Source organism: Urocitellus parryii, chromosome 11 (assembly GCF_045843805.1).
Source record: "Urocitellus parryii isolate mUroPar1 chromosome 11, mUroPar1.hap1, whole genome shotgun sequence".
In the NCBI taxonomy this organism is placed as follows: domain Eukaryota; kingdom Metazoa; phylum Chordata; class Mammalia; order Rodentia; family Sciuridae; genus Urocitellus; species Urocitellus parryii.
In genome coordinates this window covers 108,963,253-108,978,983 of record NC_135541.1, presented here as the reverse complement: position 1 = coordinate 108,978,983, position 15,731 = coordinate 108,963,253, and the positions used below count along the sequence as shown (strand labels likewise).

The 15,731-nt window shown below is 47.7% G+C and overlaps 1 protein-coding gene across 1 annotated transcript; it reads right to left on the bottom strand.

Annotated features, from left to right (window-relative positions):
• Positions 1-501: 501 nt before the first annotated feature.
• On the bottom strand, positions 502-14,089 carry Cd2 (CD2 molecule). Its single transcript, XM_026407296.2, has 5 exons — positions 14,029-14,089; positions 13,585-13,890; positions 7,730-7,960; positions 4,401-4,520; positions 502-1,308 (listed from the first exon to the last, which is right to left on the bottom strand). The coding sequence occupies exons 1-5, from the start codon at positions 14,087-14,089 to the stop codon at positions 995-997; spliced, it is 1,032 nt and encodes a 343-aa protein (XP_026263081.2). The 3' UTR covers positions 502-994.
• Positions 14,090-15,731: the final 1,642 nt, after the last annotated feature.

Sequence of the window (15,731 nt, the reverse complement as noted above, 5' to 3'; positions counted from 1 at the left end):
AGATGGCACCACAAGCCTGGCACTGACGCTTCAAAGCAGGAGTCCTCGCAGCCTCTTGTTTTAGAACTGCAACCGAAAACTCTTCTTTATCTCCCCACTTCTTCCAAAGTACAGCTCGCAGTCAGCCGGCGGGGGGCGGCCTCCGTCTTCTTACTGGTCATTTGTGAGACTCAGGATTGGTTTGATGGCAGTTGTCTCAGCCGGCCCTCATGGGTGTTGCCTGAGGAGCTCACAGTGCCTCGGATATTCCTGGATTCCTCTTTTCAAGGACGACCCCACAGATCATCCAGACCACTAGTGATGGCTCAGGAAAGGGAGGCCCAACACTTAGGTTTTCTGGTGACTCGCGTTGAAGTTTGTGCTTAGAGGTGTTGATTCACAGATCGCCACGTAGATGGACCCAGCTTTGCTTCTGAGACCTGGGGAGGGGCAGGGGAGAATGTTCTGGCCACTCTAGTGGGGATTCAGGTGGCTCGGGTGATGCCACACCAACGAGGCTCCTTCTCATCCTGCAGCTTCCTCCGAGTAACACCCAGCTATGTCCTTCAGTGAGCAGACCCCAGGGTCAAAGCCAAGCTGTTATTTCACTCCTCGTCAAGGATGGGGAGCAAGTGTCCACCAGGACACGGAAGAAAGCTGAAAGTCCTTTGAGCAGATGGGAGGCCTGTAGGGGACACAAGCCCAAGTAACCCCCGGGCATATGGTATCTGCACGGGATGTGAGAGGGAGACGAGATTGCCAAGGGTTTTGTGCACTGTCATGAATCATCCTCACAATCACACTCCTATTGTTTCTCTCTTCTCGGTGACACAGATCTATGAAGAGGCCTCGGATCTTCAACCACATGACTGAGTGACAAAGAGACAGCAGGACCATGGCCGGCAAACCCAGGGAGGCGACAAAGTCTTACATGTTGCCAACGTCTGATGGAAAAGTGGACCTGCACACCCAGAGCTGAGAACTCCAAAGAGCCTTTTCATTGGAAAGGACAGTTTTAATTGGAGGAAGGGGACGGTGAATTTTCTGCCGCTCCATGGGGAGGTTTTGGTTGCACTCGAGGTCTGGGGAGGGGAGGGCCTCTCTGCTGGCGGACCTGTGTGCCTGACGGGGGAGCCCTCTTCTGTGGCTGGTGCTGGACACGATGGCTGGGAGGCAAGGGACGAGGACCAGGTGTCTGGACACGATGACCAGGAGGTGGCGGAGGTTGGGCAACTGCTGCATTTGGAGGAGGTGAGGTGGAGATCTGGCTGGGCTTTGGGCTTCTGTCCTCAGAGGTGGTTCTGTGAGCTTTTACCTCCAGCTCCTCATCTGCAATGACAAAATCACTTGAGAGCTTATTCTGGCAAGAGGTGATCCTGGGAACTATGGAGCGCCTCTGAGAGGGGCAAGGCTTTGGAGGAAGCCAAGAAGAAGCAGGGACAGAGCTGACCCTAGGCTCCAAGAACTCTCAGTCTTGTTGGGGCAGGAGAAATGCTGACCACAAGCTGGAGGGAGACACCAGGGCTTTGCAGAATTCAGGGCCCCAGAGTGGGGAAGGCACCCAGCAGGGAGAGCTTGGTGCTCGAACCAGAGAGCAGACAGCACTCAAACCCGGGTCTGCCTTGGTGCCGGACCATCCTAGACACTGGGTCCTGAGAGCAAACCTCGTGATCAGAGTCTGTTGTCGGGGAATCTGAGTCGTCTCAGAGGAGCTACATTCCTCCTGACAGGTCTCTGTGTGGATATGCTCCTATTCAGTCTGTTGTCAGGCAACCTACATTCTGGCGACAGGTTGGAGCACACACAAGGGGCTTTTTATCCTCAGAAATTGACTAGTTCCTTGGAAATTTGTGCACAAGACCCATCCTCTTGGGCCAAGGAGGGAAAGATTCTTCTTCCCTCACCCTTTTGGGATTTTTTTCTGCTTTGTGGGACTTTAGCCCATGAAGACAGCCCAGGACTAATCAGAATATAGTAGTTTTTCCTGTACTGCTTTCAAGTCACAAAGGAAATCTGTGAGGCTGCCTCGCTGCCATAGACAGAGGGGGCTCTGCTGGCCCCCTCTGGCCTCCAGGCTAGGAGTTAGGTATTCCAGTCCCACGTACAAGACCATCCTCACAGGCTGCAGAGGCAGGCCGGAGTAGATCCCCCCTGGGGTAAATTAGTGATCTCTTGCACCTTTATGGTGCTGTGGCTTGGGAAGCACAGTCCCTCTGAGCATCACCTGTAAGTGCAGGCAGATGATGCCAATCCAGTCAGCCTCCTCCGGCTGCTGGAAACACAAACATCAGGCGGCTTTGAACATGAAGGCTCAAAGTCAGATAATGTGGTTTTGACATCTGTGTGGCCCGGGTGCTCTAAGCGCCTAGACAGAAGGGCCCAGAAAGGACAGAATGCATCCTGTCTGCCATCTTTGGTGCCCAGTGGTAGCTGAAGTTATGCTCAGGAGGATGCAGAGAGGACTTTGACCCTCAGTCCCAGTTCTGGGTATGGAGCAGTGAGCCGCCCTGCTTCACCCCAGGTGGCAAGCTTGGGCTGCCATTTGTGATTAGTGTCTGTCCTGCTGCTCATCCGTTTGCTCCTCCTACACTGATTGCTGACCTCCTAGGTGTTAGGCACCATTACTAAGTGGCAATCATGACTCAGACACACTGTCCTCAGGAAGTCTAAAATCACGTAAGACAAAGTGAGGACAGCAAATCACAATACCAGTCTCAGGACTGCACAGGGCCACCAGAGAGGTGCCAAGAGCCACAGTCGCAGGGTGAGGAGTAGGGCGTGGCCTTGTGGCTAAGCTCTTGGGCAGGTTCGGACGGACAAATCAGCTGTGGCTCTGCGCGACCTGCCTGGTCAGAGCAGCACGCCGGTCCCCAGCATGTCCACTCCAGTAACGTCCACACCTGCTCCCAGGAGTTGCTCCCGGCTCATCGGCCCTTTCCTTCACCTGCATCTCCTTGTTACTCACCCAGGCTCGGGACTGAGGTGAGACCAAGGAAGCACAGAGGGTGTGGGATTTAAGGAGGTGCCCACTTCCGGGGCATGCAAGAGGAGGGTGAGGGCCTCCTTAAAGGTTGTGCCCTTGGGCTCCTGGCCTCCCCCTGACCCTGACTCAGCTTCCTGGTCACAGAGCTTGAGGCAAAGGATGTAGCCTCCCTGATGGGGGGGAGGCTGTCACCTGGGCTGGTGTTTTCTCTCCCAAGGCCACTGGAGGCTGGGTGGGAGGGTGAGTGCAAAGCCTAGAGGTCAGTTTCTTTGTCAACATGAGCTAATTATCAGGTGGGTCCTTTCAGCCTGGTGAGATCGGGGGCTGCTCTGTCTTGGGGAGACCTGGGAGGTCCACCTTGGAAGAGAGCATGGCCGTTGACCATGGGTGATAAGAAAGGACCTTTGTAGGGGAGACAGGCTGAGCAAGGCACAGAGCTGAGGAAGCCACGGCACCAGGGGGACTCACCAAGGGACTGTTCTAAATTTGGAAAGACATGCCCAGCTCCATAGGGAAGTATAGTGAGACAAGGGGTCAGGGGTGGCCACCTGAAGGGGTGGCTGAGGGAAAACTGTGGAAAGAAGTCTGAAGTAAGGCGTCAACGCCAAAGGGTGCAGGGCCTGAGGATCCTGGGTGGCTGCACACCAGGTCCCCCGGGCTGTGCAGGAAGCAGCTGGTGGGAGAGGCCTGGTGAGGGGCCGCAGTCCTGCTATGAACCAGAGATGACACAGGACACCACGGCTTGCCTGCACAGCTGCCTGCCCAACTGTGGCTGATACCCCAACCCTGCACCTACAGCGACACCTGGTCTGTCCCTCCCTGATGTGATCTGCCTTAGGTGGCCTGGATCTCCACTCATGAGCATGACCTTTTCATGATTGGTGGGTTGCAAGACAGGACTGACCCAAGGAAACAGCACCCCCATCCCTAATGTATCCCTCCTGAACAGTCAGTTAGAAAAGGGGGTACAGAGACCTGTTTGCAGGGTTTTGTTTGTTTGTAGTGCTGGGGAGGGAACCCAGGGCCTAGCCCAAAGGCAAGAGCACTGCATGAGCCACACCCCTAGTTACCTAGTTCCCAGGAGCTTGGTCTTGACCTGGGCCACTCCAGGTCTGCAGATGGACAAGGTATTTTCGAACGAATCTTTCTACCCACCTGGAGCTGTGAGGCCCTTTGGCATCTCTCTGGGCCAGCCTTAGACACACTCAGCCTCAAGCGGGGATTCCGATGAGACCAGCCAGGATGTAGCTCCCCAAACTCCCTCGCCGTGGGCCCAAGCTAACCACAAAATGGAACAAGCTCTAGCTTCTGGTTCCCGTCCTGATGTTCTGAAACCATCTCCTCCTTTTCTTTGAGGACCCAAGGTGCCATCCCCTTGAGATGACTCCCGTGGGGATTTTGCTGCGGCCTGGGGTGGCACAAAAGAGGGGGAGCTCACCGTTGCGCCTGCTGTTCTGCTTCTTCCTCTTGCTGACATAGAAAATGAGCAGCGCCACGAAGAACAGGAGCAGGCCTCCCGCACAGACGCCAGGGACGAGATAGCTGTTCAGACCTTCCCCTGAAAGAGAAGAGACGGGCTCGGCAGGGAGGAAGGGGCCCGGGCAGCCCATTTCATTGCTTTAGGCTAAGGCCCCCAGCTTCCCACTGGTCAAGGTCACAAAGGGCCAAGCTTAAGGAGGGTGGCGAACTGGGTCCATGCCTAGAAGAGGCCCAGGGGTAAGTGGCCTCTGGAGTCCTTGGGAAACTCGAGACTAGAACGCCCTGGTTGTTCATGCCCCGAGGCCTGTCCATCCCTGCCCACTCGCCCAGGAGAGCATCAGGACATTTTATTCACTTTTTTAATTTTTATTTGTCTTGGTGAGGCTGGGGATGAGACCCAGCCAGGGTTTCACAACAAGCGAGGCCGGCAATCTGCCACGGAGCCACTTCCCCAGCCGAGCATCACAGAATTTTAGACCCGAGTAGTTGAGAGATAATCTAAGCGTCATCTCTATAGAAGGAAGGAGGATGAGTTTCAAAGATAAGGTCCAGAGAGGGAGGATGAGTTGCCTGAGGCCACACAGTATCTGTCTCTGACTGGTTCCTCTAAGCAGCCTCTGGTCTCTGGCTGTCTCTGCCGTCTTCCTGCTCTTTCATCTCTGGCTTCCCTCTGGGGCCTATTCTTTCTTACCCTCTTGATCAGGCAGTTTCCAAACACTCAGGGTAAATTAATTCACGGATGCAACCCAGCCCTCTCTCCTCCCAGACTTTCCCCCAGATCCGTGAGAGAAGTTCACCGAGACCACAACAGCAGTGGCAGGGACCTTCAGTTCCTAGAACCTCAGTCACTGCCACACAATAAGGAGAACCAAGACTTCAGTGTTCAGGGAAACGGGGTTTGGTCCGGGTCTTTTAGACAAGAGCTGTGTGACTTTTAGCAAGTTACTCCACCTCTCAGAGCCTCCTTCCTTTTTTGTAAAATGGAAACAATGAGACCTACATCACAGGGTGGCTGTTGGAAGTCAATCAGATAATGGATGGAAAAGTGCTTTATAAACTGTAAAACAACACACAAATGTGAGGTCTTGCTTTTACTAGTGCTCTTGGCACAAGTGTTTTTCATAGCAGTTTCCCGAGGAGGGCTGCTGGGCCATCTGCCCTTGGTGAGTCAATAGCAGTTAAAGAGCAGCAGCTGGGGTTGGGGGGTCAGGGGACTGGGAAGCTGGGAGAACAAACTGGAGCTAAGCCCAGCATCACAAAAACACTTCTGCAGCCAAAAGATCCTAGGAAGAGGCTGTTACACACGGACCCAGGACGGGCCCCAGGGATCCCGCCAGAGGCTCAGACACCAAACTGAGCAGGGTTTCAAACTGTGCTGGTTTATTCATCCTTGGCTGTCCTTCCTGCAGTCTCTCTCTCACCCATTCTCTGCCAATTACACAACCTCTCTGAGCTCTGCCTATGAAGGAGCATCCACTAGATAAGCAGCCAGAGTCCTCTACCATTGAAACTGGGCCAGGAAAGAGTCTGGGGTCTCTGTCTCCTGCTAAGCTGAAGACTCTCAAGATTGACCCAGGTGGGGAAGGGCAGGCCTGGGGTGAGCTGGGGACACATGTGTAGGCCACAAAGACACCGGCCATCTTCCCTTAGAGTCTGTGGGCAGGAGGCTCATCCCCTTAACGGAGGCACACTTGGGAATGCAGATGGTGCCTCCCACAGTTCTATGCTCAGGTCTGTCCAGTATGGTCCCCTGACACCTGGTAGTGCTCGCTGTAGGGACATTCCACCTTGCCCTAGAGGCAGCTTTGGTTTGTCATTTAAAAAAGGGTCCTCGCCGTAGAATGAATCGGACGTGACCTTCCTATGTTCCTATGTGACTCCAAGATCAGGGTAGCTCCACATCGTGTCCAACCACAAGAATGGGAAGTTAGACTCCATGTATGTATGCCATGGCATAATGCACTCTACTGTCGTAACTCAAAAGAACACGTTTTAAAAAATTAAACAACAACAACAACAACAACAAAAAACCCAGGTTCTCGGGTTCTCTATATGCAACCACACCTCCCTCCTACACCTCCTCTGTGCATGAGTTTGTGGATGGAGTATTTCTTGTGTGTCGAATGTGCTAATTCCTCCCAGGGTCTTAAGTAGACCTTACTTAAGCTAAATGGTTAGCATCTACCCACTGATCCTCTCAGTCTTGGCCTTTTAGAGTGAAATGTCCAAATCCCTTTTAGGGTCTTTTAGGGCAGCCCATTCCTTCCCTTCCATCTGAGGTGTGCCTCCCATCTCCTCGGTGGCCATTTCCTGGACCAGCTCGTGCTCTGCACCTTCTACAAGGGACATGCGTGTGGCTTGCACCCTCCTTAATGCACACTGGTGGGACCTAGTTAAAACAAGTGTGAAGGGTGGGATTGCCAGACAGAACACAGGTCAGTTAGATCTGAATTTCAAATAAACAATGAATGACTTTTAGCTTAAGTATGCCACGTTTGGAAGTACGCCATGTTTTTACTTATAAAATCTCGCATCTCCAACCAAGGCCCTCCTGAAGTGGAGGATGGGACAGAATGGCTGATGGTGGCCCACACGACGGGGCAGAGTGACACTGGTCTAAGCTTGTGGTTGGCTGACCATCTGATTGATCGTCGGCCTCCAGTGACCCCTGCCTCCTGGCATTTCTGCCTCTGCGCCGTCCCCTCTGAGTGTGGGCTGCACTTACTGCTAAGGCATAAAGTCCAGCAGAAGGGAGGGGCTATCAAAAAGGAGACGAAGTCATAAAAGGACTGTGGCTTTTGTTTCCGTCACTCACTCTTGCTGTCTCTCAGAAGGCTCCAAAGGAAGCTTAGAAAGCCCTGTTTCCAGGCAGCCCAACAGCCCATGCAAGCAAGCCTGGAACTAGGCCCGAGAACCCACCCATCGGATGGTCTTGATCATCACAGTCACTAACGGGCAAGTCAGTCTGCCCCCCAGGGAAACGGGGATTGGCAATGCCATGATCTCTGCCTCTCCTTCTCCCTCTTCAATACAGCAATTGTTTTTCCTGGAAGAGGATGATTTCTACTCTCCGAGGTCAAATCACACACTCCCTGGAAGTCTCCTGAGGGCTTCCCTTGAAGGCTTCTAAGAGGGAGAGGTACACCTGTCACTTCCCATCCTGAGCCAAAGCTGTCTCCCACCCCAGACACCTGTGCCCTGGGCAGAAGTGGCACCTGCCACTGTGCCCACAGGCCTGGCAGACTGTGTTTGTGAATCTGGGACACCCTGCCCGATGCCCCCACGTACCTGAGCAGCTGATGGCTGCCACGGTGGACTCCTCACTGACTTTGTTGCTTGCCGTGCACTTGAATGCTGCATTCAGGTTGGTCAACTGATATCTAATGACCTTCAGACGACCTTGAGTGAGCCGTTTGCCATTTTGATACAGAATTAATTCAGGGTTAGTTCCTTTTATTACCTCACAGGTCAGGTTTGTGCTGTGACAATCCCAGGAGATCTTGGGTGTTGAGACCATCTCTAAAAAATAAATAAAAATCCCAATATATTAGTCAAATTTCTGATTTTAATATTTAGACAGTAGGGAATGGAGTCAGTTTGAGACAGGAGCACAATTTTTGAATTCCCTAGCCATTTTTTGAAAATAATTTGTTTTTTTTTATTTATGTAGAGCATTCAGAACAAACTTAACTTCTGGTGAGTTTTTAGATACATTAGACTGTTTAAAAGCATATAGTAGTTATTGTTTTTGTACCGTTTTGTACCTTAAAACAGTTTTACATACTTGGTATCATTTCGTTATGACAAGAGAGGCTGATGTTTTTCTTTCCATGACAGATGGAAAGTCCTGGACTCACTCTGAGAGGTTCAATGAGTTGTTTTAGGGTGCTCATGTAAAAATGGCAGATCAAAAGAGGAGCCTGCCCCACCCCAAGTTCAAGTTCAGGAGTACAGTTAAGAGGTTACCACATCCTGCCTTCCTTCCAGAGCAGCCAGGGACCCTGCCCTGGAGGAACAGGTAAACCTGTGGCCTGGGATCTTGACCATGCACCCCCTCCCCCTGCTGGGGTCCTGGGAGCAGAGAGCCAGGTGGGCACATGGGTGCGTCAGGAGCTCAAGGCTTACAGAGGAAGGGCTCTAGTTGGGAAACCAGAGACTTGGCTCTGCCCTTTCCCAGCCCAGAGCTGCTTGGTCATTCTCTGTGCCTTGCTGGACCTCATCTTTGAGAGAATGATAAAAAATATATATATATATATATATTCCCTACCTGTCACAAAACGATGACATGTGACAAATCCCGGTGCACATAATTGGTAGCAGTGCTTATGTTCATAACCAGAAAAATCCCTGCCTCTCCTTTTCTGACGTGATTATATTTAAGGTCTGATTCAGAAATCAGCCCAGCCGTGGCCTTAGGTAAGGCAGGTCCTCCTCCCAGACCTCCTCTCCCTAGCTGGGTGACCTCTTTTCTTCTCCTCTGGTCTTTTTCTTGCCCTTGACTCTCTTGACTCAGTCTTCCTTTTCATTTTCTCTCCATTCGTTATGCAGAGAGACAGCTTATTTTTTCACAGTTCCCTCCCTCTCTGTCTTTCAGATGAAAATACTTTCCAACTCAGTCAGATTTCATTGCTGACCAAATATGTATGGGCGTGCAGAAATGATTTCTTCCTGTCCTGAGACTCTGTGTAGCCCAGAATGAGGAAAATGGAGACCCGTCACCACGCTCCAGAGTAGTAGTCTAGGGCTGGGGTCAAGGTGTCTATCTAGAGTCTCCTAATTGGTCATATCCCATCATTGTAAAAACTGATAAAATAGAAAATAGTTTAAAACACACAAAAAAATATTACATGCAATTTCACTACCCATCGTTAATAATTATTAGTATTTTTTTTTCTTTTTTTGGTACCAAGATTACCAAGTCCTTTTTATTTTAAGACAGTGTCTCACTAAATTGCCTAAAGCCTCACTAAGTAACTGAAGCTGGCTTTGAACTCTTGATCCTCCTTCCTCAGCCCCCCAAGTTGCTGGGATTACAGGTGTGTGCCTCAGCGCCTGGCATTGAATATTTTGATGTATATCTTTACTAGCTATTTCCTATGCATGAACATGTATATCAATGATATTTTAAAAATTAAAACTGTATTATTACTCCTGGGTTTATACCCAAAGGATTTAAAATCAGCATACTATAGTAATGCTGCCACGTCAATGTTTATAGCAGCTCAATTCACAATACATAAACTATGGAACCAATCTAGATATCCTTCAATAGATGGATGGATAAAGAAAATATGGTGTATATATAGTTAATGGAATATTACTTAGCTTTAAAGAAGAATGAAATTATGGCATTTGCCAGTAAATGGATGGCATTGGAGAATATCATGCTAAGTGAAATAAGCCAATCCCAAAAAACCAAAGGCCAAATGTTTTCTCTTGTATGTGGAGGCTAATTCACAATGGGGTGGGGGCAATAGAGAACAATAGAATTACCTTAGATTAGGTAGAGGGAAGTGAGGGGAGGGGAAAGGAGTAAAGGGAAGGGAGGGGTATAGGCATAGGAAGGATAATAGAAAAAAACAGACATTATTACTTTATGTATATATATGACTGCATGACCAATGTGATTCTATAACATGTACAATCAGAAAAATAAGAGGGGCTGGGGATGTGGCTCAAGCGGTAGTGCACTCGCCTGGCATGTGCGGGGCGCTGGGTTCGATCCTCAGCACCACATAAAAATAAAATAAAGATGTTGTATCCACCGAAAACTAAAAAAAAAAAAAAAAATTAAAAAATTCTCTCTCTCTCTCTCTCTCTTTCTCTCTCTCTCTCTCTCTCTCTCTCTCTCTCTCTCTCTCTCTCTCTCAAACAAAAAAGAAAAAGAAGAAATTATAGGGCTGGGGATATAGCTCAGTTGGTAGAGTGCTTGCCTAGCATGCACAAGGCCTCTGGGTTCAATCCCCAGCACCACACACACACACACAAAAAAAAAAAAAAAAAAAAAAAAAACCAAAACTGGCAAATCTTACTGTATGTTGATTGTACCTCAATAAAACTGACAACAAAAAATTGTTAAAAAAAAAAGAAAAAGAAGAAATCATACCCATTTATGTATACTATATCAAAGCTCATAATTGCATTCTACTGTCATATATAATTAATTAAAACAAATTACAAGTTTTTAAAAAACTGGATTATGTGGTTTCATAGTCTGCCTTTTTCCCTCTCAGTAGAAGTTATATTATGAAATTCTTTCTTTCCTGAACATCAATAAATGTGCATCTCCACCATTTGATGCATTCTTGACATAGTTCCTAATTGCCAAAGACTTCTCAAGCCACACAGTATCATACTAGTGTAAACAATGCAGTCACAAATAGCCTCGAATGTGGGCTGGGATACAGCTCAGTTGGTAAGGTGCTTGCCTCACATGCACAAGGCCCTGGGTTCAATCCCCAGCCCCACCAAAATAATAATAATAATAACAACAAACAACAATAACACAATAACAACACAAAGTCTGAAAAAACAAATAGCCTTGAATAGTGAATCTTTGTACATGTCCTCACTGTAAGAGAGTGTTCTAGGAAATGGCCTGACCTGGTTAATAGCAGCAAATTGTTAGGTACTGCTCATAGATGAGAACACCTTAATTCTGGGCTGCTAGGATTAAGTTCTGCTCTGCTGATATCTGCTTGAATGGGGCCCTCCACTGCCTCTTCAGCTAACAGGAGCAGCCTCCTCAGTAAGTAGATGCGGGTCCCATGACTGAGGCTGCGAGAGGCATCGAGGAACTCAGAGAGGGGCCTGGCGTTAGCACAGAGCACACAGGGGTAGCGTCCCAGGCCGTCTAGGGCACCTTTTCACACACAGTCTCATTGAATATCCCTTGAAGTTACTACAGGTGGAGCATCCCTAATCCCCAAATCCAAAATGCCCTAAAATCCAAAACATTTTGAGCAATGACAAGGTGACATAAGAGGAAAATTCCACATCACACATTCACAAAATTATTTAAAATGTTGTATAAAATTACCATTGGGCTATGAGCACAAAATGCATATGAAACAAACGAAGTTCATATTTAGACTTGGGTCATAGCCCCCAAATATCTCATTATGTCTATGCAAATATTCCAAAATCTTAAAAAAGCCCAAATCCAAAACACTTTCAATCCCATACATTAAACCGTATTGGGAAAAATCAGACTCAGACCAGACAGACATTTGCCAAAACTATGGGACAAGTAATGATGTTGGACCACAAATCAAATAATGACGCTGTGTAAAGTTGACGTGCAAACATCCAGTAAAGTCGCTGTCTTTAAAGGGTGCAGGGTTTTCTGGGGGGAGGGTAACAAAAATGTTGATTGTCGTGATGGTCGTAGAGCTCTACGAATGTATGTATGTAAGGCTATTGAATTTTACATGTTAAATGGGCAACTGGCATGTATGAAGACACGAATGGTGTGACTACTTGTGTACAACCCCCCCGACATGAAAAATTGTGCTCTCTATGTGTAATATGAACGGAATCACATTCTGCTGACATGTATAACAAATTAGAATAAATAAAATAAAATAAACAAATAAATGGGCAACTTGGACGGCACATTGATATCTCGACCAAATTGGGAGTTGGAGGGAGGGAACCAGTCCTTGCCAACAGGACCCCTGGGTTTGAATCCTGACTTTGTTCCTGTCAAGAAACGAGAACTTGAACAAAATTCCTCCTGACTGAGGCTGTTTTCTTATAAACAATAAGGGGATAATGACGACTAGCTGTCAGGATTCTTGGGAGCGTTAAATAAGATTGTGTCAGCAAGCCCCTGACACCTGGAAGCCATTATGATCACCGTGATTCTAAATACGGCCCAGATGTGATTGTACCAGCATGGACACCTGAGCCATGCTAGTGGAACTCAAGATACCACGGTCCCCAGCACTGGTGACACCACGGTCCCCAGAGCTCATGATCAGAGGCTATTCTTAGTCCCAGCCTGTTCCTCCAAGTTTCTTTCCAGTCAAGCTTGCAGAACTAGGGTGTGGAGTGGGGTCATTTTCAGGAGAGTTAACAGCATCTGAACTCTGGGAGGGGGCTGCTGCCAGGTTTGGGGGCCAACGGAGACTCTAGGCAGGAGGAAGGGACCCTGTGTCTGGTGATGACATTTCCTGGGTGAAGCACAGAATTGTTTGTTTGCTCACGGAAGCAGCTTCCTCCCAGCTTCCGTGGTATTTCAATTCCCCTTCTTCTTCCTTCTGCTTCTCACCCAATCCCCCTTGCCCCTGCATCCCCACACATGACCCTCAGCATAACCATCCCTTCTCATTCCATCCTCAAGGCCAGGGATTACCAACTCTGGCTACTAACCAGAACCACCTGGGGAGCATTACCACTTACTGATGCCTGGGCCCCAGGCCAAGAATTCTGATACACATGGTCTAAGGTGGGCCGCCGGCCCTGGTCATTTCTAACAGCGTCCCTGTTGATGTGCATGGGTAACCAAGGTTAAGAACCACCCAGCAGCCCTGTGCACCTTGCTAGGATTATAGCAGCCGTTTTCCAGCCAGTCTCCCCACCTCCCACATCACCCACCACTCCTACCCTCTCAGCACACGCAGAGACAGGCAATATGTATTTTCTTCACATATCAGTAAAAAATCACCTTCCACCTCAATGGCCGTGCTATCGAGCAGATTGGAAACAAAGGCTGTTCGTCCTTAAATCCATCATTTCCAGCCCTTTCCTGCTATCTAAACTCTTCAGGGTACCCTCGCCTGAAATTGGCTCTCCAAGCAGCCTGTCCTTCCCAGCCCACACCTCGCTCACGGGGGACATCCAGTTTTCCTGTGCCCACCTGTCCCCTTTCTAATTAATGCCACCTTCATCCAGATTCTTTACCTAGCTCCACATCCTCAAAGCCACCCAAAGAGAGGGCTGTAGGCAGATGAGGTTGTTTTTCTCCATGTGTAGACCCTATCCCCCCCACTCACAGGACTGGAGTCTCCACAGGGCAGGAGGGATGCACTGGATTTCCCGTAGCGCTACCCCAGAGCTGAGGCCAGGATTGGGGACGTTTCACAAACACTACTTCCCAACTTGCTAAACAGAAAAAAAAAATGTAGAGAATGGAGACTTACCTAGAATCCTCAAATCAAATGATTGTTCCAGCACCCTTTTTCCATCTGTATCATATACAACTACGCGGTAGGTACTATTATAATATCCCTTCAGATGTTTAATTTTCAGAGTTCCATTTGCTAATATCTCGTAGGTTTCATTCTGCCGGGAAGGTTTCCTGCCTTTTCTGAATTGCGCAACCATGATCCCTTCTTTGTCCCATCGTATGTCATCAATAGCGTCTCTCATTTGAAAATTGGGGATGTCCAGGTTGATCTCTGGATCCAAGTCACTGCGGACAATCTCGATGGCTTTAGAGACTGAACCTGTAAAAAGCAAGACACTCACTGAGGTCTTCAGGCTCCCTACCAGAAAGTGAGGCTGTGAAAATTTTGATACTATTTCAGGGTCTCCAAAGAAGCTTCTCACAGTGACTGTGAAGACCCACACACCCACTTACTTACCTGGGCTGGGAAAGTTGAAAATCAGAAGAACGCCGACCAAGATTTCACACCGGTGGCTCATCTTTGGGATTAGTTTCCTTGTGGCAGTTCTGAGCTCTTCTTGAAAAAGGAACTGAGGTTGAAACTGGTAGAGTCCACCCCACTGAATGCTAAACCACGTGCCTCTCCTTTGTGCTTTTTTTTTTTTGACAACATAGAACACGCACATACACATTTAGCACACACAGCCTTTCTGATGCACTCCTTTGCTGAAACAGTTGTGGTTATGAGTCTGTGCTTTCTTATCACACTTTATTGATTTATTTACTTAGTACTGGGGATGGAACCCAGAAATACTTTACCAGTGAACTACATCCCCACATCTTTTTATTTTATTTATTTATTTACTTAGAGACAGGGCTTCACTAAGTTGCTAAAGCTGGTCTTAAACTTGTGATCCTCCTTGCCTCAGCCTCTGGAGACGCTGGGATTATAGGCATGAGCCACCACATTTTGCAAGAACTATGCATGCACCACCACACCAGCTCTTACCACATTTTAATCCTCACCAAATTTTTTTTTAAAAAAAGGGGGGGGAGGGAATCAATCCATTGAAGAGAAAATTAACAGAAAGGTTAAGTTGCCCAGGACTGTTCTTTTGTAAGCAAAGAGCCAAATTCAATGATCCAGCCCCTCTTCTACCCACTCAGCTATCTTGCCTCTAACAGAACCACCTAGAAACATGGGTAACTGTTCTTAAGTGAATAGAAAAATACAAATATTTATCCTATGATGATAAATACTGGAAAATGTATACACATGAAATGATTAGGAATGGATTTTTTCCTCTTTCCTGAAAAGATATTTTTAATGTTCTAAAATTGTTTATGTTATAAAAAGGAAGAAACACAAATTGAGTCTCAGCTGTAAATGCTTAAAAATCTCCAAATCTTCTGTTTAGCACATATTTTACAACTCTTGAAATTCACCGTTAGGTAAATAAAACCTTGTTGCAAAACATGTAAGAGGCATGGAGCCTATGAAAACCAACCAGATCGAAAAATATCTAAGGTGGTCAACATTGCAGATGGTGAAAGAAAGGGAGCGAGAGGGAAAAACAGAGAACGAGAGAACAGGGAGGGGAAAGAGATGAAATTTGTGACACTGGGAGAGAGTGATGCAGAGATGGGTGTCTTCTGCAAAGGATGCCCTGTGAATCTGGCACAAGAAACACGGAGAGCCCAGGAACAGGTTTCCAAGGGAAGTTTTCAGTTGGAAGATTCATCAGGACACAGTGAGCAAAAGTTTTAAAAGTAGTGCTTTTTTAGGTTTTGGTTTTCAACGTCAGGTACAGAAACAGATATTATCTCTCAGAAAGTTGCCCAGGAAATGCAATGAAGTCAAAGCAGTGGATTGCTACTGCTGTGTGAAAGGAAGCCTAAATAACGCATTCACCTCCTGTTGTGTAATAAACCCCTCGCTCACAACACTCATGACGACAGGTGACAATTGGATTAAAATTTTAAACGCTATAAAACTGTAATACTGCTTAAAAGACAATATAGAAAGACGTTTTTATATCTTTGGGTACAGAAGGCCTAACTACATGTATCACACAATCCCAAAGTAATAAAAAAAAAAAAAAAGATGAACATCATTGACTGCATAAAAAAAATGTAAAATTATACTTTTCACATATATTGCAAATATTTTGTCACGTCTTT